This window comes from Diadema setosum, chromosome 4 (genome assembly GCF_964275005.1).
Source record: "Diadema setosum chromosome 4, eeDiaSeto1, whole genome shotgun sequence".
Classification (NCBI taxonomy): domain Eukaryota; kingdom Metazoa; phylum Echinodermata; class Echinoidea; order Diadematoida; family Diadematidae; genus Diadema; species Diadema setosum.
In genome coordinates, this window is record NC_092688.1 from 32,592,449 (window position 1) to 32,618,948 (window position 26,500).

General features: G+C 39.2%; 1 protein-coding gene across 2 annotated transcripts in view; it reads right to left on the reverse strand.

The window, feature by feature from the left end:
- Positions 1-26,500, reverse strand: part of LOC140227150 (uncharacterized) — a 40,743-nt gene that overhangs the window by 10,750 nt on the left and 3,493 nt on the right. Inside the window, exons 4-9 of one of the 2 annotated variants that reach the window (XM_072307581.1) lie at positions 23,574-23,927; positions 22,500-22,695; positions 21,335-21,733; positions 20,610-20,670; positions 18,819-18,942; positions 14,391-14,486 (exon numbers count right to left, since the gene is read on the reverse strand). In XM_072307581.1, coding sequence (XP_072163682.1) covers positions 14,394-14,486; positions 18,819-18,942; positions 20,610-20,670; positions 21,335-21,733; positions 22,500-22,695; positions 23,574-23,927 — 1,227 coding nt within the window. In that variant the 3' untranslated portion in view covers positions 14,391-14,393. The remainder of the gene's footprint in view (positions 1-14,390; positions 14,487-18,818; positions 18,943-20,609; positions 20,671-21,334; positions 21,734-22,499; positions 22,696-23,573; positions 23,928-26,500) is intronic. The other variant, XM_072307582.1, reaches the window with a different exon arrangement.

A 26,500-nucleotide genomic window follows, 5' to 3' on the forward strand; every position in this document is an offset into this window, starting at 1 on the left:
ATGAAGCAATTTGGAGACTGAAGATGTTGGTTTTTTTTTGTACAAAATAGTCATCAATGGTACCATTTAGTGGAATTGTTCAAAAAAACAGATAAACACACCAATTTTCTATCTTACTGACAAGAGTTCATTTTTTTTTTCATATCTTCGAGGTAAGGCAATGTCTGCACGGAGTAATACACCTTGAGCTATACCTTGTTAATCTTTATCCTTTTCCCTATGATATGTCATTCTGTCTCATTATGTTTTATATTATCTTGTCATATTTTCCCACTGTTCCTCCCCTTATGTTATTTACAGTATTGTTTTATTTCATCTCATCTTCCATCTTTCCTCCCCTTTTATCCTCTGTCAATCATCATTTTCCCTTTTTATGATTCCATCATCTTCTCTTCTTATGCTTTGTTAAGTGTTATTTCTCTCTGTATATCAATTTGAATGGTTTTCATTCCGTGATACGGACTCTTTTCGATGAGTCCCCTTGAATACACGCGTATAAAGCTTTTATGGGCTAATTTTGCCCCAGCTAGCCACACCGCACCTGTGATCTGATTGTTTATCAAAAGCCTGTTTGGAATACGAGAAGTACAGAGGTTACACTCTAGAAAGATATGTTCATACAGGGTGGGTCGTGGCTCAAAAAAAAAAAAAAAGAAAGGCCTAACCAGTTTCCCATGGTCAGTTTCTGCAATATTTGTTATCAGTAATTTAGATGCGCCATTTTCTAAGAAAAACGATACCAAGAATGATCGTCAATTTTGGTCGAGTAGTTTTTGTTTTATGCTACAAATCATACTGTGGAAGGAAGCCCCACCGCCATGCTTATCTACCGATGAACGCCACGGTGGGGCTGAATTCACGAGTAGGTTTAGGCCTATAAAGCAGGCGAGTCGCCGTAGTACAGACACGCAGTGGTGGTGGGGCTATCGTGAAATAGGCCCCACCGCAGTGCGTGGGCACCGTACCCGTGTGTTTATAGCAAGCAAGGGTAGGTCCTAGGGTTTAGGGTTAGGTAGGGTTGTAATTATGGTTAAATTGGCCGTAAAATTAGTCAAGGGACATATTAGGAAGTCATTTTCGCCGCATTCACGAGTATTGACTATGGAAGGCAGCCCCACCGCCATGCTTACCTACCGAAACGCCACACGATGGGGCTGAATTCACGAGTATTGAAACAGGCGAGTCGCCGTAGTATTAGTGGTGGGGCCTATTTCACGAGTTTGCCGAAAATAATGAATATCCAAGCGTACCACAGTTGTAATCTGTATTATTGGCAGTATTAAATCCGATACAATTCATTAAATATTCTTTTGTCTAAAGGCTTAGCCAATGACAATAATGCAGCGCCTGCTATGCGCTCGCTAGCTCGCTCCCCAGCCAGCGCTAGCCGCCGGCCGGCTGTCGCTGCGCTGCGCTAGCATAGCCTTGCAAGCTCGCTGGCTATCAACCAGACAATCAATATCGACGACTCCGTTCTTAGATGTCATCACAATTTAGAAGTGATAGTGCCAAAGTATAGAAAGTTTTCCAAAACCGAGGAAATTGCATCCATTATGTTAACAAATGTAGAACAAAATTCAGAACAGTAAAAAACCCCGCACGACCATAGAATTACTTAGAATTTAACATTTAATATTATTACATCATTAAGAAAAGAATGTCTAAACCATTTTATTAGGTCTTTAATGTCAGGCCTTGTTTGATATTTTGTATCAAATTATAATGCATGTAGTGTTTTGTTCTTGTTTGTATGTCATGTGTTTTCTTCGATAAAAACATTGAAAAAATAAAGAAAAAAAGTTTTACTCATCAGACTGCAATCACATACCCTTTCTTGGGTGGCCGGAAGCAGCATACTTTGCATTCGATGACCTGACCTTACCCAGAGACTCCAACCCCAAGCACCTTCTGATCTGGAGATTCTCCCGCCCGAAACCCCTAACAGACGGGAGACTCCAAGTTAATGTGTGCGAAGCGCGAAGTTCCTAGGGTTTTAGATGTTCTCTGGTGCTATCTAAGGCTTATTTTTTCAACATACGATAGCAATAAGTAAGAAATCCTTTCCACCGGGAGACACAGAGCCAGGGCGGGAGAAATAAAATCTCAATCGGGAGAACGGGAGATTTTGCGAAAATGGGCTTTCAGCGGGAGATCTCCAGTTGAAAACGGGAGGGTATGGAGTCTCTGCTTACCCAACCCTTTGTATATTAGGCCATGTTATTCACGAAAAGTAGGTAACGCGACCACCTGACACGAATATGATCACCTAATGAAACAATGTAAAGCCTTATAATTGAGGTTTGTTGAAGTCAAGGGTAAATCAAGAAAATATTGATTTCAATTTTAGGGCATAACAATATCACAATGCCAAAACAGTTTAGAACTCTGCTATTAAAGGAAAAAGGGGTAACTGAAAAAATTTTAGCAACTAAAGTATGGAACCTGTTAACAATATTCTTAATCGGGGGTCCTTAAAGTCAAAACTTGTTATCCGTGACATTAACTACCACATTTCTGTGACAAATTTGTTCTGCGCCAATCCAATCATGTAAGGATTTCATTACAACAGCTATAATTGCAATTTGGCACTCATAACAAGTTTCATGAAAAGAGCCCTGGACACTATACTTTCTCAATGCAGGAAGTTGTATGTTCACAATGAGTGCAGAGATGCCAAGTTCAAAAAACTTTTATGAGTGAGATTTTTATGACTCGGCGTCTTGGCGCTCATGCGCATGCGAACGAGGAGGGTGTCCCACTCCCACTGTAGGGAGCTTTTTTAAATTGTTAGCTCTTAATGATGTGATCTGGTGCATACTTTAGTGACTATTTTTTACTAATTTTGAAAGGCATAAGGGAAATATACCTTCAATTGCAACTATCACTTTAATCCTTTGAGCTATGCTCCTTATTTTTGGCCCAAATTGCAGACTTCACCAGATGCGTGAGAAAAATGGGTGCCATGCGTGAGATCGTGAGACAGACCCTAAATGCTCGAGTCTCACGCAGAATGCGTGAGACTTGGTAGCTCTGTGAGTGTCCAGTGTATGCTGTATTGTGGGGAAAGTATTTAACTTTTGCCCCTGTACAGTTCAGGGGTCAAAAAGAATGTCACCTTAATAAGACTTGGCCAAAACATTCACCAGACTCATGGTCAGGGGAGAGTAAAGTAACATTAGCCCACTGTATCTGCACTTTGCTGTGTGCACCATACACTCTGTGTGCCACCAAGTTTGGTTTTCTTAAAGGGACCCTTAACTTTTGCAAATACATTCATTCTGGCATAGGCCTGTACAAACATTATTGTTCTGTCACCACAGCCAGATTAGTGAGATCCCTAGGGCTTACAATTAATCAATTACATGGCAGTATAGCTAAATTGGATGAAAAGGATGAGGACCTCATATCAAGGTGACTTAAAAAAAAAAAAGCTTTCTATAAAATAATACCAGACGTTCTAGACATAAAAAAAGAAAAAAAAATCATGGGTACATCCCATCATCTTTGCACTTTTCGTTTGAATAATTCTTAACACAAACGCAAAACACACACACACACAAAAAAAAACTTTAAAGAAATTGAAAACACTTGGATCGATGTATAGGACTGCCTCTCCACCTGAAAACTTCATAAATAACTTTTTTTAAAAAGGTGCCCATTTGCATAAATTGAGATTCTATTCCCCTCGGGATGGATGCTACCTGCCAAGTTTGGTGAACTACGTTGTATCAGTCATGGGGTTTTCAAGAAGAAAATGAAAGTACAAAATTAACGCATGACGCACATCACACACCGGACAAAGAGCACACGCAATAACTCAATTGAGCCTTCAGCTCAGGTGAGCTATAAAAATGATGTCAAAAAGTACAGATTATGATATCAAGTATGGGTTTCCTCCTGTTATCAATGTCTGCAGATGCAATGTAGCCCCTCTGTTCACTTTGAGTAATGATTTTCATATCTGTCAATGTGAAGGTAATTGATCTCCATAGCAAATGTATGAGTCTGTATGTTGCTTGAACAAGGATCCCAATTTCATTTGTGATCTTATAGTCGATCCTCATCAAATGCAAATGAATTTTCATTCATTAATTGAGTACTTATCTTAATGCACTAGTATACTTTTGCACCATTCCTTTTGAATTTCTGATTTCTCCTGTTTACGTAATACCCCGCTCATTATTCTTTGAACGGATGAATTAAATCATCTACTACCAAAAACATAGGCCTTCAGGGTACTGCCAAGGCAGTGTTATTGCTGTGTAGGCCTACATGCCATAAGATCGTTGCACTACCATTAATCATGGATATGTGGATGCTGTTTCAATGTGCTTTCTTGAAGACACCATACAGCTTTTTCGTATGCTCCAAGCAAGCTGCATCACTGATCTTATAAGAGATCAGTTGCCGCACCATGAATGACACGTCCACCCACGGCCCAACTGTTAAGCTTAAGTTATATATACGCCTGAGCAAAAGAGTATCCTGATATTTGTATGTCTATATACGTAAGAAGTGGGTTTTTAGAGGCAGCTTCTAGGACAATAAAGAAACCATGCAGCTCACTATAATTCTTATTAAGCTTCTAGCATTCACATGTAAATTATCAAAATCATCTAAATTGCCTTAACTTCACAATCAACATAAAACTGGGTATGTTACTGTGGAGTTCTGTCAAATTTCCATGATCGCCATGATCGCCAAAACAAGCAAACACATGAACAAACAAATACTAAACAAACCTGTTTCAATTAACTGAAATGCATACTAAAAGGGATAGCCTGTATTACCAAACTGATCAGTGGGAATCAGTGGGATAATGCTGAGGGGTGATTGTTGCAATCCTTGTGGGATTCTTTTATGAGTATATTATACATGTATATCTATTGTTGAATGAAAATTATTTGCCTCAGAATGATCTCATATTCAAGTAATGTGCAGTATATGCCCCGTCACTGTCAGGCATGCTAACCTGGAAACATTGAACTGCACATTACTTGAATAATAATTATATGAGACCATTAATTCTCAAGCAAATAATTTTCACACAACAATAGATACCGGTATATAAAGTACTCTATCCCACAAGGATTGGAACAATCATCCCCCAGCATTCCCACTGAACAGTTGCTACAAATTGTAGCACTCATTTTGGTCCTTTCTCACTCTAAAACTTTATTTCATTTGCATGCATTTCTATTGATATCACTCATTTTGACTCCTAAATTATAGCATTGGCCTATGGGAGTCTCACTCTCAACTATAGTTGCCAATTATGGCAGCCCTGTACTAGCCATCCCCTTTTATAATGTTCATGTGTATGATATATTCACATGCAAGCAGGGATGAGGTGGGATTGTTAGTTTAATACATCTCATACAAGTGGCTTCCCACCAAAACATTATCAATAACCTTGGTTTGCACACACGCTACCATAAGAACTGTATAGCTATGTGTAGTGCAGGCACTGTGCTAGTGTGTCTGAATTATCACATTCCACTCACTGAACCCTCTGCGGATTTGGCAGTTGGCTAGGTCTTGACCTTTTCTGACCCCTGCACTGATGGACATAGGCCAGACATCGTTCCACACTTTCCATCCCCACAATATAAATCCTCTGAAACCAGCATGTATATGTTGCTCATCGTGAACATGGCCATTTGAAGAAGAGGACTCGCCATAAGATGACGACTGTGATAAGAGAGCGGTGTCCTGACTCACAAATTTGTTAAACGGATTTCATAGTACGTACACCATGTAGTTTGTACAACTGTAAGTCTATCCCATATTCTCTTGTAAACTGTTTACTTCACAGGATGAGGCCAGTGGTGCACTGGATGGTGATCATGCAATGATTAGGAGCTGTGAATAAACATTTCGATTGAGTGTCCAGAACTACTGTATATCCTTTTATGAGTTGTGAGCATTTGACTTACTTATGTTTGTCAATTTGACATTTGGACTTCATCAAATGTTGGTGCGATACCTGGTACTGGCCCTATAACTTTATATAGCTTTCTTCTGATCAATATGCATGCGGGAATGTTGTTGCAAAATATTACATTGATTGTGTACCTGTAGTTACAGTTCTTGCTTTACCATTACACGTAAATTGCATTTAATGATAATGTTCCACTTCATGTGTGTGCTGTGTAGTGTGCAAAATATTCAAACTTGTTACGCAGAATGCAAAGCCTAGCACACACAAACTTTGCATACATGTGCAGGTCAGGGCTGCCAACTCTCATGCATTAAGGTCCTTTCTCACTCGATCTAAAACTTATTTCATTTCCATGCATTTCTATTGATCTCACGCATTTTGACTCCTAATAGCATTGGCCTATGGGAGTCTCACTCTCAACTAGTTTCCTATGTTGACAGCCCTGGCATGTATGGATAATTACATGTATGTATGTTCACACACTCACACACCACATGCAGGGCTATATCTATCAATACTAATAGCCGAATACAATCCAGTTCTCAGGTGCGATGTAGAAAATATAGGAGAAGCATAGGCCTAAAGGCTGCATTTATCATCTTTCTGCGAATTACAAAATTACAAAAGGCTTAATTTCCATGCACACCCACTATCAAAAGTTGTTTTTTAATATGTGTGCAATGCAATCTACAAAAAACAAAACAAACAAACAAACACTGCTAATTAGTTTTAATTAACAAGTATTCCAACTTAATAATAGTTATCGAGATGTTCCATGCTACCTTTCAATTAAATCACAAATAAACATCAGAAAATAAAATCAACAAATCAATCCTCATGAAATTATAAAGCTCACATACAGTCACACTATATGTGTCTGTTACAGATGTACACTTTTTATGGGCAAGTCCAAGATAATGTCCCCTCAGATGCTCAAAATTCATCTTGATTTTATCAAAAAGTTATTGATATCATCTTGTAGCCAAAGAGTTAAATCATATATTTCCAGCAAAGAAAATATTGAATTATGCAAATTTATGCAAGAAATATGGCCTTGATTTGCATAAATCAAAAACAAACCTTACGTATGGGACAAATTATAAATATTCATCTAAAATCAGTTGAATTTGTCCTTGACCTAGTTCCTTTATGGACATGACCCCTGTATGAGTTAGTATAATCTGCAATTGGTAAGACAAGGTCAGCACATTAATTATGCAAATTATGCACTTTCCCAGAACATAGTGTCCCATACGTAAGGATTTGAGTATGTTTTTTTAAGTTTTTTCTGAAGATTTGTAACATTGACCAATCATACTTTAGGAAGTTCTAATTTATTCATTTCAACTCCAGATTAGCAAAACTAAATAAGGAAATTTAATTAGTCCTTCATCTTATAACTAATTAAAGTTTGCTTACGTATGGGACAAATGCCTTACGTATGGGACATTACATGCAAAGTGAATGGGAAAACCGCCTTTTGACATGGATGCTATATGTCCTTACATTTGTTTGGTTAATGGTTATCTTTGCACCTACTCTGAAGAATATGTCTATATATCTGCCTCTCCTACTCAGTTGACCTCAGGGAGAGTGTAAGAACAGCATTATTGAGTCATTCTATGATTAAGAAAGGAAAATAAAGAATATTCATTTATACTTGTAATTTCTTATTTTCATTACAGGCTGTGCAGCTGGTCTTAAATTAACATTCCCCGTTAACATTTTGATATTGGACATTTTCTTAATTCAGTTATCATTTTCAACTTTACCTCTCTACAAAATGACTTTGTCCAAGAATGGGATTCTCTGAGTGTCATTTTAGGTGCAGTACACTGTTCAGCATGTACCACAGGTTGTACAGCCTCAAAAGCGAAATCAAAACAATTGTGCTTATGGCGCGCATCAATGACAACATTATAGGTCTTACTGAAAAGAAAAATCACTTAAAGGAAACCTCCGGATGATTTTCAGATTTTTACATTTGAACAACTATAAATTAGTTATAATGAGGACAGAGTTTCAGAATTTGTGATACTTGGGATGAAGAATAAGAATATTTTCAAAATTTAGAACAAATTGCAATGAACAAGGATGATGACATGGCAGAGTCACCATAAGAATGTATGAGTTGGGGCTCAAGGAAGCAGAACAAAAGAAGAAGGCATGCATAGATTATACACAGGTGAACTCGCAAGCAAGCGGTATTGCAATGGAATTATACTGCTACATTTCTGAAATATGTGAACCTCCTATGTCATCATCCTTGTTCAGTGTAATTTGTTCAAGGTTTTTCAAAGTATTGTTTCTCTGCTCAAGAACCACAATAAATTCCACAAATCTATACATGGGGTTGTCGATTTATGAACTACATGATATATGAAATTATGAAAATCGTCTGGAATGTCCCTTTAAGGTGTGAGCAGGTAACTTTGTCATTACTAGAGTTGATAGCAAAGGAAAAACCCTATGAGAATACACTTGTACTTTTTATTTTGATATGATTGTTAATATTTCAACTGTTCACCCTCAGAATATGTCATGACTTATCAAGGTCATGAACATGATTTCTGAAAATCCTGTAAAATGAAGACTATAGTTTACATTTGCTATAAACCACAATATCAATACTGGTTCTGTGGTTGGAGTGCTAAAAACACAAATTACACAAACAAATAGGAAATTCAATTTTCTTTTCTATTTTGTGTTTGAAGAGACAGATGTGCTCTGAGACACCTTCATCAACTCATACTTACTTTGTACCCCACATCTACACAATTATCAACATACACTGCAATCTAGTAGTGTATGATCAAATGAGGTTATTAGAATTTATTCAAAATTGTAATTTGCAGATCAGTGAGTTACTTAAGTGTTTCAAATCTAGATTTGAATGTGCAAATGATAATCTTTCCTGTATCACTACACAAGCATGTATGTATGTACAAAGTAGCACAAATTTTGTCGTCTTTGGTTTCATAGACACGAAGCCAAGCAATTTGAAAAAAAAAAAAACAGCATTGGTACATACATTCTTCTATCTCCTTAAAATCTAAAACTTTCATTAAAATTTGATTGATTTTGCAGTTCAGCTAAAATTCACATGGCAAAACATGATGATCACAGAGCAAAATGAAGTACTCTTGTTGTTGTGTTTTGTGCTGCATTTCAAACAATTATAAAGCTTTATAAAAACTTAGACAACTTGCAAGGTAAGCCTAGAGCTACTCAAAGTACCCACTTCAAACTGTATCTGCAAATACATTGTACATGACATTTGATTCTAAAGTTGAAATTATCAAGACTACAAATTAGTTATTGTACATGTACATGTATGCTATATCAAGGTCACAAGCTAGAATTTGCTCATTTTTTTTTTTCATTTGATGAAAAAATATTGACTAGAGTAATTACAAATGGGCTAGAAATAGAGTGTCAGTATACTATATCTGCATGTGTAGACATCATGAGGACAGTGTTAATGCATGACGGAATCCAAACTAAGACATTTAATTGTAAATTGGTAATTACTTTTATTTGTTTTATTCTAGCTTTTGCTGGGTACCTGAACCGGGAAAGTACCCACTTAGAAGTCTATTTCATTTGTTACATGTTGTAGCATGATTTGTGGAACTGAATATGACACTATGGGGAAATTTAAAGTCATTCCCATGAATGCATTTGTGCACTAAAGACAAATGTCCCATACGTAAGTTGAGCCATGTCCCATACGTAAGGTGTACTTTCGTTAATTAAACCAACTTCATGAAAATATGCTTTATTCTTTTGCAGTGAAACTTTGCTGAAAGATACTTCAGTATTGTACCTTTCTTCACTTCCAAACAGAACTTGATCAGTAAGGTACTTTCAGAGAATTTTCAGTTCAAACTTTATTTTGAAAAATCCAGTTTTTCTCTGGTCCCATACGTAAGTTGGCATATTTTTCTTAATAAAATAATCAACCCAAGGTCAAATGACACCAAACTTAAACACAATATTCTTCTCAAGGATACCAGTCCTCCTGATGATAAACAATAAAATCCAAGTGCTCCTTCATTACTTTTCAGAGGTTTGAAATCTCTGAATGTCCCATACGTAAGGTGCGCGATATCTTGGACTTGCCCATAACAATAATTGACTACTTAATTATTACAGAGCAGAAGTTTCTTTATGAGTGTTTCGGAAGAGGGTTATGAGCTTGCTTTGCATTCAATTAGTATGTTCTTCTTTACTGAGTGCTTAATTTGTAAAACTTAAAAAAAAAAACATGTTTTTTGTTTTGTTTTGTTACAGACATACATGGCCCAATGGGCTGAAATTAACAATTAGTAGAGTAATCACACAGGTAAAATTGATTGTCACTGACAAATGTTTGTGCACTTACCTAAACTCTTCATACACAAAACCAAGAGTGGTAATTTCACATTTACTGAAGGAAAATATAATGACAACAATTAGATAGCAATTAGATAGGCTCATCAAAATGCACCTAATATTTTCTCTTCTTTGAAAAGGATTTTGTGATGTATGCCAGGTTCACTTTTTGGCAAACCTGGCAGCCAGGTTTACTTTCTGGCAAACCTGGCAGCCAGGTTTACTTTCTGGCAAACCTGGCAGCCATGTTCGGTTTTTGGCAAACCTGACAGCCAGGTTCGCTTTTTGGCGAACCTGGCGGTCAGGTTCGCTTTTTGGCGAACCTGGCGGCCAGGTTCGCTTTTCGGCGAACCTGGCGGTCAGGTTCGCTCTTTGGCGAACCTTGCAGCCAGGTTCGCTTTTTGGCCAACCTTGCAGCCAGGTTCGCTTTTTGGCGAACCTGGCGGCCAGGTTCGCTTTTTGGCGAACCTGGCGGCCAGGTTCGCTTTTTGGCGAACCTGGCGGCCAGGTTCGCTTTTTGGTGAACCTGGCGGCCAGGTTCGCTTTTTGGCAAACCTTGCAGCCAGGTTCGCTTTTTGGCGAACCTGGCAGCCAGGTTCGCTTTTTGGCGAACCTGGCGGTCAGGTTCGCTTTTTGGCGAACCTTGCAGCCAGGTTCGCTTTTTGGCGAACCTGGCAGGGGGTTCGCTTTTTGGCGAACCTGGCAGGGGGTTCGCTTTTTGGCGAACTATGGCGGCCAAGTTCGCTTTTTGGCAAACCTTGCAGCCAGGTTCGCTTTTTGGCGAACCTGGCGGCCAGGTTCGCTTTTTGGCGAACCTGGCGGTCAGGTTCGCTTTTTGGCGAACCTTGCAGCCAGGTTCGCTTTTTGGCGAACCTGGCAGCCAGGTTCGCTTTTTGGCAAACCTTGCAGCCAGGTTTGCTTTTTGGCGAACCTTGCAGCCAGGTTCGCTTTTTGGCGAACCTGGCGGCCAGGTTCGCTTTCTGGCAAACCTTGCAGCCAGGTTCGCTTTTTGGCGAACCTTGCAGCCAGGTTTGCTTTTTTTGCGAACCTGGCGGCCAGGTTCGCTTTTTGGCAAACCTTGCAGCCAGGTTCGCTTTTTGGCGAACCTGGCTGCCAGGTTCGCTTTTTGGCGAACCTGGGAGCATCATTTTCAGTAGCAAAAGCCATTTTTTGCACATTGATGGATCAATTTGTAACAAATTTTTCCCAAAATCGAGTGCTTTTTTGTAGACTGTTTTGGAAAGTCTCTTTTTATTTTGGACTGGGTTTACTATATATAAGAATAGAGAAATGAGGAATATATAAAATTTATAGAAAAGGTAACTCTTGTAGGGAAGTCAAGTGTTATATAATATATATATATATATATATATATATATATATATATATACATACACACAATATTAGACAGAAAAATCTGTCTGTCCGGAAGAGTTTTATAACATTTTTTCACTTATTATGGTTCTCCTCCGGAGGGATTGCGTGAAGCCAGATGTAGTCTCCATGGAACAACTTCCCCAGCATATATAGACTGATGTTTCAGTCTGGTGTTACATGTATATTACACCTCTAAAAAGGCAATATATCTGTATGAAGCCTGCCCTAGTCACTTATTCACTATGAATGGGGGAAGACCAGGAAGACAAGATTAGTGTATGATCACATGACTGCTTTTGAGTATCACATATGTGTACACTAGAAGAAAGAGCTATAAATGTGCAATATTACACTTGTGTTTGTGCCAAAGTCACACTTGGAAAGCAAGCGCTTTTGTCAAATGTCACACTTGGGCTAGCAAGGCATTCCCGAGCAGGAACTGTGTAAACGTGGCGAGTTATCTTTCCACGGAGCTATCAGCAACGAACATGCAACATTTTCGTGCCATGACATTCACCGTGGCAGAACAAGTATGTAAACACTGACTGATTGTATGGCAGATATTGATGTGAACATTTAATCATGTGCACATGCTTGCAAAAATGATTTAACCCTTTATGTGCCAAGACATTTAGCTTTATGAATTGCCAAGCTTTTTCATCAGCATGCAGTAATAAGGGAGTTCACGGTTGTGATTTGTGCATGTGCAAAACAAAGGTCAAATGAGAATGTCTGTGTATTTGCCACTGACTTTAAAATGTAAAGAAGTCTCGAGCAACTATAAGAATCTGAATTATGTCAGTACAATGTATGTGTTCCGGACTAAATTAGAATGTACAGGTGTAAGTCATTTATCAACACTGTTTAGCAAAATCTCTCCATGCCTTTTATCAACATTGATTTAATAGAAGATGCCATGCTTCATCAAGGAATTCTTGATCACAACACATGTCCGTGTTATTTCAAAGTCTGTGGTGTAGGGGTCAAATGAGACATGTGCTAACCATGAACTCCCTTATTCAGCCAAACTTCACTACCAGTGTTAGATCAGCAAAGCCTACTCAAAAGTGCAGCAATGTGCCTTTTCACTGTTCAACATGAAGGCTATGGTGTCACAATAGGGATTAGTGGATTAGGTAATCTCTATTCACTGACAATCAGTTTCCAGACATGTGTCTATTGGTGTCAAGAGAGCACTCCAGCATGCAATTGGTGAACAAAGCACAGAAGGGTTATTACATGCACACTCCCTCTTTCCTTCTCCTCATTCCCAACCCGTTGAGGACCGCTGATTTTGCTACATTGTGCATTTCCCATAGATACTTCTCTGAGTATACTTGGGGACTAGTCTTCAACGGGGTAATCCTCATGGCACTTCAAAAGCAGAAGAGTTCTCTAGGACTGATTGGACAGCGGGCTTTCTTCTCTATCATCTCTTTTTGATAGTAAGCAGCCACTCCCAAATGTGTGTCAATTAGACACATAATAAGAGAAAGTTGTGGAATTTCAATTTTTATTTCTTTTTCTCTATGGCCCGAATTCTCAAAGCTGGAATAACTATTCCGCATAATAGTTATTCCGGGGAATAAGTTATTCCACCTTTGAGAATAGATTCCGGGGAATAAATCACATCATTTTACGTCACGAGGGCCTGATTTGCATAAGAGGCGTAATAAATCGCCGGAATAAGCAGTGTAATAAAGTTATTCCACCTTTGAGAAGTGATCAGAATATTGGTCACACGTGCATTTGCAAATCAAGTGAGGTGATGCTGCCATAGCCTTCTATAAATCATATCTAAATCTCCATTATCTGAAACAAAATATTAAAGTACAAATAAAATCTACTGTACATATCACTATTCTCTGTAGAAGAGAGCTGTGACTTTACAACGATAACTCTTCAGGAGGAGAGGGTGGTAGTTTACTGTATCAATCCCTAAAGATATGATTTCCATTGAAAAACAAATTAGAGAATTATGGGGCAATGATATCATTACCTCATCTTGCTTTCATATTATGTGGTTGGATCACTGATGTTACCATCTTGAGAATTAATGTGAAACTTAAAAGGTTGCACAACTTTCACACGTGATCTTCATGTTTAACTTCTTCAAGTGTGCTAGAGTGACTTTATTCTGTTTAGTGGCATCAAAATTATCTTGAACATGGATTAGGTTTCTACCATACAGTTGACATGACACTTGACAAAACACATCTTTGCACAAGCCTAAAAAAGAAAAACTCAGGGTGTTTTGAGGGTTAATAAGCACGCTTTGCCACTGGTTGACACATAGATACAAGTACGTTGCAGGATGATTTGGGGTACATGGTACTACACTTCTTATTCAAAGCAGAGCTAAAAACAACAACTAAACAACCCGAAACAAAAACAAACATCAAAACGAACGCACCCTCCCCTTCAGTAGGGATAATACGCATGAACAAGCAGATTAGAACACTTACAAAGCACACTTCTTAATAATGAACTTTTCAAACACACAGAAACACACACAAACATTCTTATAACTCAAGATTTCTAAAAACGCATGGGAATAGGCATATAAAGCCATACCAGGTATCGCAGGAATGGAATGCAGAAATAAACAGGGGATACGAACACACAAACATCATGCTGCAAAAACCAAAACCAAAGCAAAACAATACGGGGAACAGCGGTAAATGTTCGCACTCGTTACCGTTCATCTTGAGAAATAATGGGGGTCATTGTCATCATAGCGCAATAGAGGATCATGTTGGCCAAGGGAGTGTCGTTTCTTTGATGACTTCCCGACCTTTTGGGAAATACATGATGGTGGTCAATGGAAGCATGGGAGAAGGGGAAAAGAGTGATATAAATCGCACCATACCAATAAGCCAGTTTGTAATCACCCCATACAGTACACATTGGTACAAAAGTCTTTTCTGTTTTTTCTCAATTTCCAGGCACTTCACTCATTTTCAAAGGAAATTGACTGATTGACACTTGGCGCCTCATAGAGCTTATGATCAAAGTTCAAAAGCTTACCCTCGAGGTTAAGGATCACCATCTGAATGTTACTACTAAAATGCAAAAGCTTGCTCGACATATTGATGAAAATCCTGCTTGCACAAGAATTGAATTCACACAGACTAGAATGGTCTGTCAATTAACACTTGAGGAAGCATACATTTCATCGTTTTGTACAAAATACATTTTGATTATTACAAAACTTTATTTCGATATTGAGAAATACCCCGCTTGCTGTCTGGTGAATGTGCTGGCAAGCATTATTTCTAAGGATTACGCAAATAATCATCACATCACAGATGCTCAAATCTCAGTGAATCAACACACCAAAATGCCTGTTGGTACACATGACCTTTTTCTGCTCATGTGCAAAGTGGAACTACAAACTGGTCTATTGCCCTGTCAGAGCTAGAATGTAGTTGATAGATTCGACAAGGTGTTTGCATGATCATGAAATTCAACTTTTTTTTCTTCTTCTCTGTACCAAAGCATGGATAATGATTAAACATGAATGATGCTCTTACAAGTTATGAAAGCATGTGGATAATGCATCCTTAACTCACAAATTTGAGGCAAGTGGTATATAAAGCTGTGGAACATAGAGAAATCCTTCTCATTTCCCACATAAAGACGTCTGTGCACTAGGCTGAATGATTTTAGAACAAGAAAAATACCGACAAAAGAAAGAATACAGCTCAATGCTAAATACATTGTACACATGAAAAGCCATCCTAATATACTGGATTTGAAAGAGAGAGTATGTTGGGACCGTAGAATAACATGAATTACATGTATAAACCACATGGACTATTAACACTGCATTAGAGAATGTAGCCAGACAGAATCTATAATGCATGACTTCATAATTGCATCTTTGTAATAAAATGTTCTCATCGATGAAATCCACCAAAATGAAATGCATTTGTTAACTTCCAATAAGTGTGCAGCAGTGAGATACAGTGGATAAGCATGGAATGATAACGAATGAAATCCTTTTCCACACCAAAGCTCCTGTTTATATCATCGACTATTTACAAATCAAACTGAGCCTATATACCGGTTGTTTGAGCAGGATCAGTTTCTCTCAGAACCAGCCTCGTCATGTACTATGTGGGTGTATAAATTTGATCATTCAGTTGGAACGGGGTAGAGCGGGAAAACCAGACAAAACACAATGAGTCATAATTATCATCTCTATGATGCAAATTGGCTTAATTTTCATAAACAATCCAGACATGTGAGTCGTGATTACTTTTGCCTGATTTCTTGCAATAATAATAGTATGTTGTTGTTTTTTTTAAGCCAAATACTTTATTGAATAGAAAATTGAAATTTTCACAATAAAATAGTGCTTCTAAGAGCCAGTTGTGCCATGTACAAAAATCTACTAGGAATTATATGTTACAATCCCTTGATGTTTATGGTTTGAAGGCACCATGGCTGTTCAATGATGTTTTCAATGCAAAAACTTGAGCTAAATTGTCAAAGGTGCTATTAGAGTCTCTGATATGTGTACATATGAAGCTACAAAAAGTATAGGGATTGGAGATAAATACTGAATGCTTCAACAAAAAAGTCAAAATCTGATTGGCCAGATTTACTATACTCAGTACTTCCCATAAACAGTAGTGTACAAATGTGACCCTGCACCACAAAACAAACAAAAAGTCGCCAGATATGAAATTTTAGTTAAGAGCATATTCTGAAAGAGCAGACTTTTAGCTTTGAAATGATGTATAACTCAAACCAATTTGACTCTCCTAACCTATCTACACATTGGAAAGAAGGCACACACTCAGGAAAGTGTGAACTGAGAAAAGGGGTTCTGAAGTACAGTGTCTATTCAAGCGCTTAATTCTTTACCAAGCCATGCTGGCTGTGTAATGAATGGGACAAAAAACAGGATGTAAACCACTGGAGTAACAACAATGAAGGGATTATCAGATCAAATTGAAATTGATCATGCCCTATCAAGTTATTCTGTCCTTAATTAATGCCAACTTTAAAAGCAGTAGCGTTATCCCATCAAAAGTTATAGGACTTGAAAGTGAAGAGTGTGTACAAGGTTTTTAAGAAATTAAAATGGGACTCACTTTCGACACACTTAATGACGCTATTCTGCCAAATAATGTTCCAAAAAAACGGCTAAAAAGCACACTTTTCTGCCCGTTTTATGATCCCAAATTTTAGCATAATGTAGAAGAAGACTTGCTCTTTCAGAAAATATGAAAAAGTCAACATCAGCTCGGTTGACCCTTTTTACCTATATTCAGTCCTCACACAAAATCAGTGTGTGTGACTTTTTGTTCGTTTTGTGGTGCACGGTCACAAATAGTGTTTTGATAGCAAATAGTCCATCAGGAAGGTGGCATCTGTTCACAGGTCTCTTGATAGTGACACCATAATACAAAAAAAAAAAAATTGTTTACTGGAGTTTTCTTTTCATGAAATTGAACATTGGAAAAAGACAGACTGTTAAACAGCCTCTATTGGTTTAACGTACATGATCTCTCATCTAAAAATGATTTCATTTTGTTAAATGTGCTGTAAAGAATATGAAATAAAGACTAGTGGTGAATATCATTCAAAGGTCTCACACTACCACCAGTGACGACTAAACAGCTATAAACACTATCAATTATATCTATAAATGGTACCGGTAGTGGCCTTTCCAGGCTTGATTTAGAATTTAGTAAGTGTTGCACCATGACAATTGACATGACTTTTGAAATAAAACAATGACAACACAACATTCAAATGTTGATGACTTTGCTCAGCTGCGATGATATGAACTGGACACTTGACCATTCCTCAAATTTCCCCAAAACAGGGTATGAGTTGCACAAACTCGCCTCAACCCCCACATCCTCTTCATCAACCACATAACCTTAAATTTGAGCATTTCCCCTGAAAAAAAAAAAAAAAAAAACCAACAACAACTCTGAACAATTCAAGCAGGGCACCCACAAATAACCATAATAAATCTGGGAGATAGCAAAGAGAATCAGGGAGATATTTGCATGTTTAATGCATCTTTATGCGTAAAGACAAGCCCCAGATCAAGGAAAGTTTCATATTCTCTAACTAGAGAGATATTGACTTTTTTTTTCCTTCAGGAAGTCCCCAGCAGAATCAGGGGGACTTCGATTAGTAACTCCAGTTTAAGTGAATATTATATCAGCTGCAATGTTGTCAATTTTTTTTTTTATGATGTTAAACACAAATATTGGATCTGGTGTAGGAACACTGAGATGTCTACTTGCAAAGGCATAAGCATCAGACTGGATACAATGCAGAGTAATGGAGAATAATTATCTTGTTTTCCAGTCATTCTAAGATGAAGGCAATTCTCAAGCAATTACTACCCAATGAGCGCATAAGGGAAAAGATGGGCCACTGCCTTTGGCTTTACATTTAAAATGAATTTTCACTTTTACTCGAAAGACATGTTCCCTTTTTCCACAAATACCTACCGATTTGCACACGAGTAAACTTTGGTGGCAAGTGCAACATACTGCCCTTCATGAGAGAGTTGGACCCATTTAGCCCTCTCTCTGCCAATGAGTCACATGCGCACAAATTTCACACACTTACCCATGGACAGGGGATTTAATGTGGTATGAAGAGGGTTACAGATCAAAGCTGCCTGATGATAGATAGATAGGCAGAGCTGCCAACCTTTGAAAGCACAAATTAGTACTCAGCAGCTCCAAAATTCGTACTTTTCCGTCAGAATTGGTATTTTTTCAATCTCCCTCTTTTTGCTATTATCAAATAAACTCGCCGACTTATGAGGCCTACAGGCTCTCCACTTAACATTACGAAACATGCCGAAGTACCGAGCTGGTCACCAGCACGATAAAGATTCCAAACTACGCAATGTTGGCGTTGATTGATTGCTTACTTGCAATGAATGTGTACTAGGGCATGTATGTACCTCCAAAAACTTGCTGGGCTGGTTATGGAAACTTCAACTACCTAGCAGGGGAGGGGGAGTGCTTTCATCTTCTCAAGAGAGCTTTTGTGTGAGCGAATGCAAAACTCTGTTGGGTTTTTCTAATTATTGTTTACCACAAAACATATAGGTAGGTGCCAGTAGGAGGCGGACGTCACTCACCTCATGGTAGATGTTATCTCCTGCAATACTCTTCTGTCTGGTCAGTGGGCTGTCCTCTCTCAGCTCCTCGTATATACTCTCCTGGAGGAGTGCATCAGTGGCCCCACCCGCATCCTCTGCATACCTTGAGGGTTGCCCAGAATTAAGGAAAGCGTACTTGGCAATATGGAAGAGGGGTACATTTCTGCTTCCGTTGTTTGTTCATTTTTCTTTTTCCTCCATCTGCCGTCAGTTGTCCTTTTCACAACTCTGAAATAATGTCACTTGTTTTACTTCTTTTCTTGATATTTTGCAAATGACAACATGCTGCTTGAACAGAAAGGATTCAAGGTAGGCATACATGACTCATTTTGTACATTGTCGAACCTCGATCAATTTTGGCAGATCTCACTCTCAAGAGCAGACCCCCGTGAAGGAAAAGCAGGATTTATTTTACAACTTTGAGAATGCCCTACACTAAATGCCAATGTAGAGAAAAACTGATTTGAGTGCATAATAATAATACATCAATTTATAAAGCGCAAAACCTATAGACATATGTGACCCGCTACAACAAAAAGGTCCTAAAGTCGCGCACGGTCGAAGCCGTGAAAATCGAGTTTGAAGTCAGAGCATCATAATTGGTCAAAACTTCTGATTTTCTGATTTTGACATGTTATTGGAGTCTGACATGTCTTCTATCTTCTGTCGAAATTTTGAAGCAAAATGATGAAAGGAAAGACTAAAAAATAGCGTTTTTCTGGGCCATGTTTTTGGCGTTTCAACCAAGCAGAAACCGGTTCGAAAATTTGGATTGAGTGCCACAGACAGGCTCCGCCCCTAACAACGACCGGAGTGATCTCATTGGTCAGTTTGCTGCTTGCCGCTAACCGAAGCGTGAAGCTCGCACACTGCCAAGTCGACTGGTGCGTGCGGGCGGGGTGCGCTATGCCCAGCCGCTTCTCCTGGCATCCTGGTCACTGATTGGTCGGTGAGGAGACCGCCGACGCTGCGCTTGAATGAGCATTTCGGGGGTTGCTGGGGTTTACCTTCTAGTGTCCGGAGGTGAAAACTGACTACGTGCCCCTTGATCGCGATTGCGTCGCAAGGAAAACTTTTAGGGCGCTTTTCTCGAAACAGTGATTTCCCATACGTCTCGACATGCTCTCTTTTAAACATCGATATCTCCGCACCCGATTATTTTCATAAGATGTGTTATATATCAATTTAAAGCAGAAAGATTAGGGAATTTTGTCACGCAATTTTCAAATAATCGACCTCACCCGACTTTAGGATCATTTTGTTGTAGCGGGTCACATATATTCTTCTGCGCTGCAGAAGCTTCTGATGTACTTATGGTAATAGACAGTTAAATTAATGTATGTGTGTATGTGAGAGTGCTATTAAACAGTAAATCACAAACATTTTAAAGAAAAATACACAATGCTAGTGCATTTCAATGAGCATTTGGAAGAAATAATCTACTGCTGTTCCCACTCAACATAATCTTCCTTCGTTAGTTGAAAACTCAAACCTTCTATCACTTCTTGTTCCAATTCTATATTACTTTTCTCTGTCTCGTGCTCCATTATACTTTCACATTTTGAAGATTAACTTCATTTGCTGGTATAGGAGCCTGATAATCCTAAAGGCAACCATAGCAACCAAACCCTATACCTGAAACAAGTGTAATCCTAAAGATGAATAATAACAATATGGCCGACAAATGACAAATCACAAAAAGTCAGTCATGATTCCTTCAGGTCCTCACTCAAAATTATGGTCATTTGTAATTTGAATACAAAAGGATACTTCTTCGATGGTTTCTTCTTCTTGTAGAATCCAGCTAAGATAGACAACTTTGTCTTGGAAGCTGTAACATGAGCATGGATATTGAAGAAAAGAAAAGGTAATATGGGTATAACAGTCTCCACATGAAATCTATCCAAATTATTTCTATGAATTGTATGCATAATCAAATTACAGTTTCTACCTTTCCTTGATATGACGCCTACCTTTATTTTTTTTTTCCTCTGATGATTTCTCATGTGACAAGGTATACTCATTCAGCTCTTCCACATTATCTTCTTACAAATCATCTTCCAATCAGATTCTCACTGGACAAGCCTATGAATAAGTCACCATGACATCCATGATACAAAGCTAAACCTGTCTAAAGCCATTGAAGACTAGTCTGGAGTATAGTTGGCTAAGTGTCTATATAGGAAATTCGTCTTAGAGCAAATTCATGTCATCCTCGATCCTCATTTATTAACAGGGACATTTTTCTTTCTGACCCAATACCTAGCACAATAAGCTGAATCATGACATTACTAACATTCATGAAAATGCACATATGGAATTGATTAAAGGATATCACTTATCATGCAAAGTCTTTTGTCTTTAGATTTATGAAAACAACATACAGAAAGGGATTGAGATTGAGAGAGAGATAGAGATAAAAAGAGATTGAAATAGCAAAAGAAAAAGAGAGAAAGAGCGAGAGAGAGAAAAACAGCAATGAAGGATAAACTCACATTTGCCCATGTAATTGAGCTTTTTCCTGAACTCGATATCGTCAGGTGATGCTGCACCCCCACTGCCCCCCAATACACCATCAGAAGGCCCAGATCTTGGGGAAGTGGGCGGCAGGGACGAGCCGCTGCTGTCTCTCCGCGACATCCCGTTAGAAAGCCCCGGTCCTGGAGAGGGGGGCGGTGGTAGGGATGCCCCGCTGCTATCTCTCCTCATGCTGGGGGGCCTGGCTGGAAGCTCTGGGCCAGGGGTGGAGGGGAGGGGGCGGTTGGCCATGTTTGGGGGAGTCGAGGCCCGGTTCTGGGGCGGAGCAGGGAGGGGTGTGGTTCGGGGTGGGGGAGTGGCAGTCTCATGACTCATCCCGTTTTGGACATCACCATCTCGCAGTGAAGCTTGGTAATCTGAAAACAAACCAACAAATCAAATGAGAAGGAAAGAGAAATAATAACTTGTTATGATACAATATGGCTCTTCACACATTTACATGAGGGAAGATTAATTTGATGAAGTATCATACAATGAATTATTGTCTTTCATTTTACAGCAGGAAAAAAAAAAGACAACAATCTACAAAAAAGAAAGCTCCACTATTGATTCACTGACTGAAGCAACTACAATGCAAGACCTGATGACAATCTTTCTGTAGAAAAGCACATGGCATCACAGACATCATGAATGAATTATTCAACCAAACTAGAAGATCTGTTACAGGTTTTCCATTAGGCAAACATAAAGGGCATGCTGACTAAATAATTAAGTGAAGCACATGCTCTTTTCACATGGGAGGGAAATCCTGCATGAACGGTATACCCTTCGAAACTGTTCCTAAGAACACAAGCTGTGTTTTATGTAAAAATCCTCCCATGGCTGTTACTGTATACGCCATATATTTCGTGAGTCTAAATTTTTGCGAATCCGTAATTCCCAACGATTTCGCGAGTGGTTAAATTTGCGATCGTGGAGTCCTGTACTGAACAGAAAATGTATGTATGCATACGTCACATCCACATCGGGATCAGAGTCAATATTTCTGCGTGTCTTTAATTTCGCAAATAGCACTTGACTCACAAAATTCGCGAAAATAAAAACCTCGCAAAATATTCGGCGTATACAGTATGTGCACACAACAGACACTGATGCACTCCAGCATATTACTCAAGGGCTGACCTCTCTCCAGGGCAGACATGAACTCAGGATTGCTCTGCAGACGTTGGAGGAACTCCTCGTTCTGCAAGAGCAGGGCGATGCGCTCGTCCTCCAGCATTTGGGCTGAGGTGGCGTCGCCGTGATGGATGGAGCGCTGCCGCATCGAGTTCTGGTCAAGCCGCGCCTGAATGCCACGTGCCACTCGGGGTTGAGGAGTCTGGATAAAAGGAGAGAAAGCAGCAACGACAGAGAGAGAAAGAGAAAGAGACAGACAGACAGACAGACAGACAAACAGACAGAGGGATAGAGCGAGAGACAGTAAGAGAGGGATTTAGAAAGAGAAAAAAGACAAGACAGGATAGAGAAGGAAAATAGAGGTCAGCAAACAGAGAGAGAGATGAGATGCCATTGTACTTTCAATATATCTATTGCAGACACTGGTCTTGATTCTTCATTCAATGCCTACAGTATGTTAAAAAGATAACTACATATCTCACGCCATACACTATAGGTGCATTCAGCCTTTCACCTGATACAAAGCATAATGGTACTGGAATAGCTCTATTATCTTGACATTAACCCGTCGAAGACTAGTACCATGTATACTTAGGCAAGTGTTTATGGGAAATGCATGTTACAGTAAAATGAGCTCATTCTCAACAGATTACAAATACAAAAATACCAAAATACCTCAAAAGTCATCATATGTCTCAACAATCAAGGACAATGAGATTATCAGAATTCGGAGAAGAGAAAAAGGGCAGTGAATAGTTTTCAATGGCTATATTGACTACAACATGTTTAACCTTAATTTTCACCTCGCAAAACTCCCTTCTAGTGACACCGCTTTCATATCTCAGCCTCACATTCCATAAATGGACAAGAGAAGTAACTCATTACATTGATAAGTAATATCAGGACAGCAAGATACGATGGTAATCTAAAGATACAATCATTGCGTTATTCTAAAGATACCATCATTGTGTTATTATGTGTATTTTAAATGTTTTATCACAATTGCATTTTGTTGGAAATAAAATAAACAACACAAATATAATACCCCAGAAAAAGCAAAGACGAAAAAGCAAAACTCACTTGTTGTTGAGGGGAGGGCTCCGGGGCTCGAGTTGGAGCTTGCGATGATGGGGGAGTGGACCCAGACACCGAGAGTCGAAGGAAGTCACTGGGGAGGTTACCTACGACGGGCGGGTTCCACTGCCGCGACGAGTTGGACCAGTCGGTCCTCAACGCGGCATTCGACTCGTTGGCCCTCAGCGCCGTCTCGGCATCCTCGGCTGACCAGCTGTGCGTCATCCGCGGGGGAGGCAAGTTGGGAGGCATCTGGCGCACGGTGCGCTCGTAGTTTGGTTCACTGCTTCTGCTCACAGGCGTTGTGGTCTGTCGCGGTGGGGCTGGCTGGGTGGGGGGTGAGGAAGCTCTGGTGCTGAACTACAAAGAAAAGGACATTCAATTTATATAATTTACATATACAAAGACTTTTTTAAACTTAAGATGAGGGTAGGATAAGGAAAATGATGAAGATATCATAATTATTACAACTCTCTTCCTTCCTTCCATCTGCCTCATGAAAACTCTTGGCCATTTCCTATTTGAAACATATTGGCATTTATGTACCTAATCTGATGAATCCTTGATTCTGATTGGTTGAAATTGCGGGCATAAATTCAACCATTGCCCTCTCTGTGCGCAGCTTTACAGCATCCAAACTGCCCTTGTGGCATCTACATGGCCCTTATAGCATCTGAACAGCCATCGTTTCAAACGTTAAATACGTGGTGTGTATACACGGACGTGTGTGCAATGCCCTCCTTTTGATTGTTACGTTGGCAGTGTGTACGCACACTGTGAACACTTGGCTTTGTGTATAAATCGTGAGCTTGTAGCGGTGAGCCAGGCACGCTAGAATGGTCTTTTGTGTGCAAATCCATTGCAGACAAAAAACAACTGCTCTTTCCACAATCTGCAGTAAAACATTGTACATGCACTAGATTCTAGTTGTATAATTCATAGTGTGTGAATTTTATAGCAGCTGTAGGAACCACTAAAATCATTGATTTGAAACATGACATATTTATGCAATTGGCAAATGCAATTTCATAATCTTCTTCGGTGTGGAGGTCTAGGGTGGTATTCTGAAATACTTCCTAGGAAGAAATTTCTTCCTATTAAAAGTCAGGATTTTTTTCCTAAGTGGTATTCTGAAAATCTTCCTAAGTTTCTTCCTAAGTAGACTTAGGAAGAAACTTAGGAAGGGGGCGGGAATATGCAAATTTCTGACTTAGGAAGAAGTTGGTATTCTAGAATGCACTTAGGAAAGAATCTTAGGAAAATATTTAGGAAAGCTCCACCCCTGTCCTAAGTACACTGTTAAGAATAGCAAACTGCAAGCATCGTGATAGGCGCGCTTGTCAGTCATTGCGTGCACATGTACTTTGATGCATGAAATGAGCGTGAGAAAGGGGTCATGCTGCGCACTCATGTATTTGACCCTACGTCATAGTAATATGCGATTGTCATTGGTTAGTTCCTTATGATACGGCATTTCGTATTGGCTTAGGAAAGGATGTGGGATAAGGATGGCCTAATTTGCATTAAGAAGTGCCTAGGAAGAAATTTCAGAATACCAATTTTGTCTTTCCTAGGCACTTCCTAAGTATCTGACTTAGGAAGAAACTTAGGAAGAAACTTAGGAAGATTTTCAGAATACCACCCCTAGACTCTATATGAAACATGGATTACCAACTGCATACTGGTTATGCTTGCGTTTACGTGCTGGGGCCATGGCCACTGCATTGTTCACAATGCAATCACTGTGCAACACTGCGCCTAGCGCCTGGCGGTTACAATGTGTGAACTTGCTAGCGCAATTGAGATTGATCAAGTTAAATTTCATTTTAATAGATTTATTTGGTATGTAAAACAGATAAACACTACTTTTATTCGAAGCATGGTTGATATTATTGTGCCTCTCGGGATCTCAACTCCACGCTATGACCCTCGGAGCAAGCTTCCTGGGTCATAGCCTTTAAACAAGGCGACTCACTCTGCGTGCCCCCGTATAGCGCGTTTACCCCACAAACCTGTTGGCTGGCCGGCGAGTGGAGCGAGCCGCCTTTATCCACTCGTTCATCAGGGGTGTGTACTTTTGTCGTTGTTGTTGCTTTATATTCTTTGACAAATTTGCGTACAAATTTGACGCAGAAAATACACACGGCACCAAGGCAACCCGCGCGCGCTTGCTAACAAATTTATATTCTTTGACAAATTTGCGTACAAATTTGTTAGCAAGCGCGCGCGGCTTGCCTTGGTGCCGTGTGTATTTTCTGCGTCAAATTTGTACGCAAATTTGTCAAAGAATATAAAGCAACAACAACGACAAAAGTACACATCCCTGAACGAGTGGATAAAGGCGGCTCGCTCCACTCGCCGGCCACAGGTTTGTGGGGTAAACGCGCTATACGGGGGCATGCAGAGCGAGTCGCCTTGTTTAAAGGCTACCTGGGTCATAGCATGGAGGTGAGATCCCTCAGGGCAATAATATCAACAATACCCCCAAAAGCAGTCCATATCAGTATATCATCATGCAATGGTAGAGAAGCCTTTTATTGGATACAACTATCAGTATCAATCACATACATTGTCCTGGCTGCATTTGCAAGACTACAGGTATCTTTTCTGACTGAGAAAGTATCAACAGAAATGAACACTCACTTGAATGATACAAAGGTGGAATTACAGCTAAAATATCAAAAACATTTAGTAATTATGCATCTGCTGTACTGATTTGACAATTAACAATACAGCAGCAATATTACCCATCAATTCCCAACAATTCAGTTAAACTATAAGTGAAAAATCATGCCAATTATTATGTTCATTCACTATATTTCTTTTTTACAGGAAAAGTTATATAGATATACATATTGCGATATAAAATATGACACGAACAAAAACTGGGACAAAAGTCTGTAACAGTTCATGGAATGAAAAAAAAAAAAAAA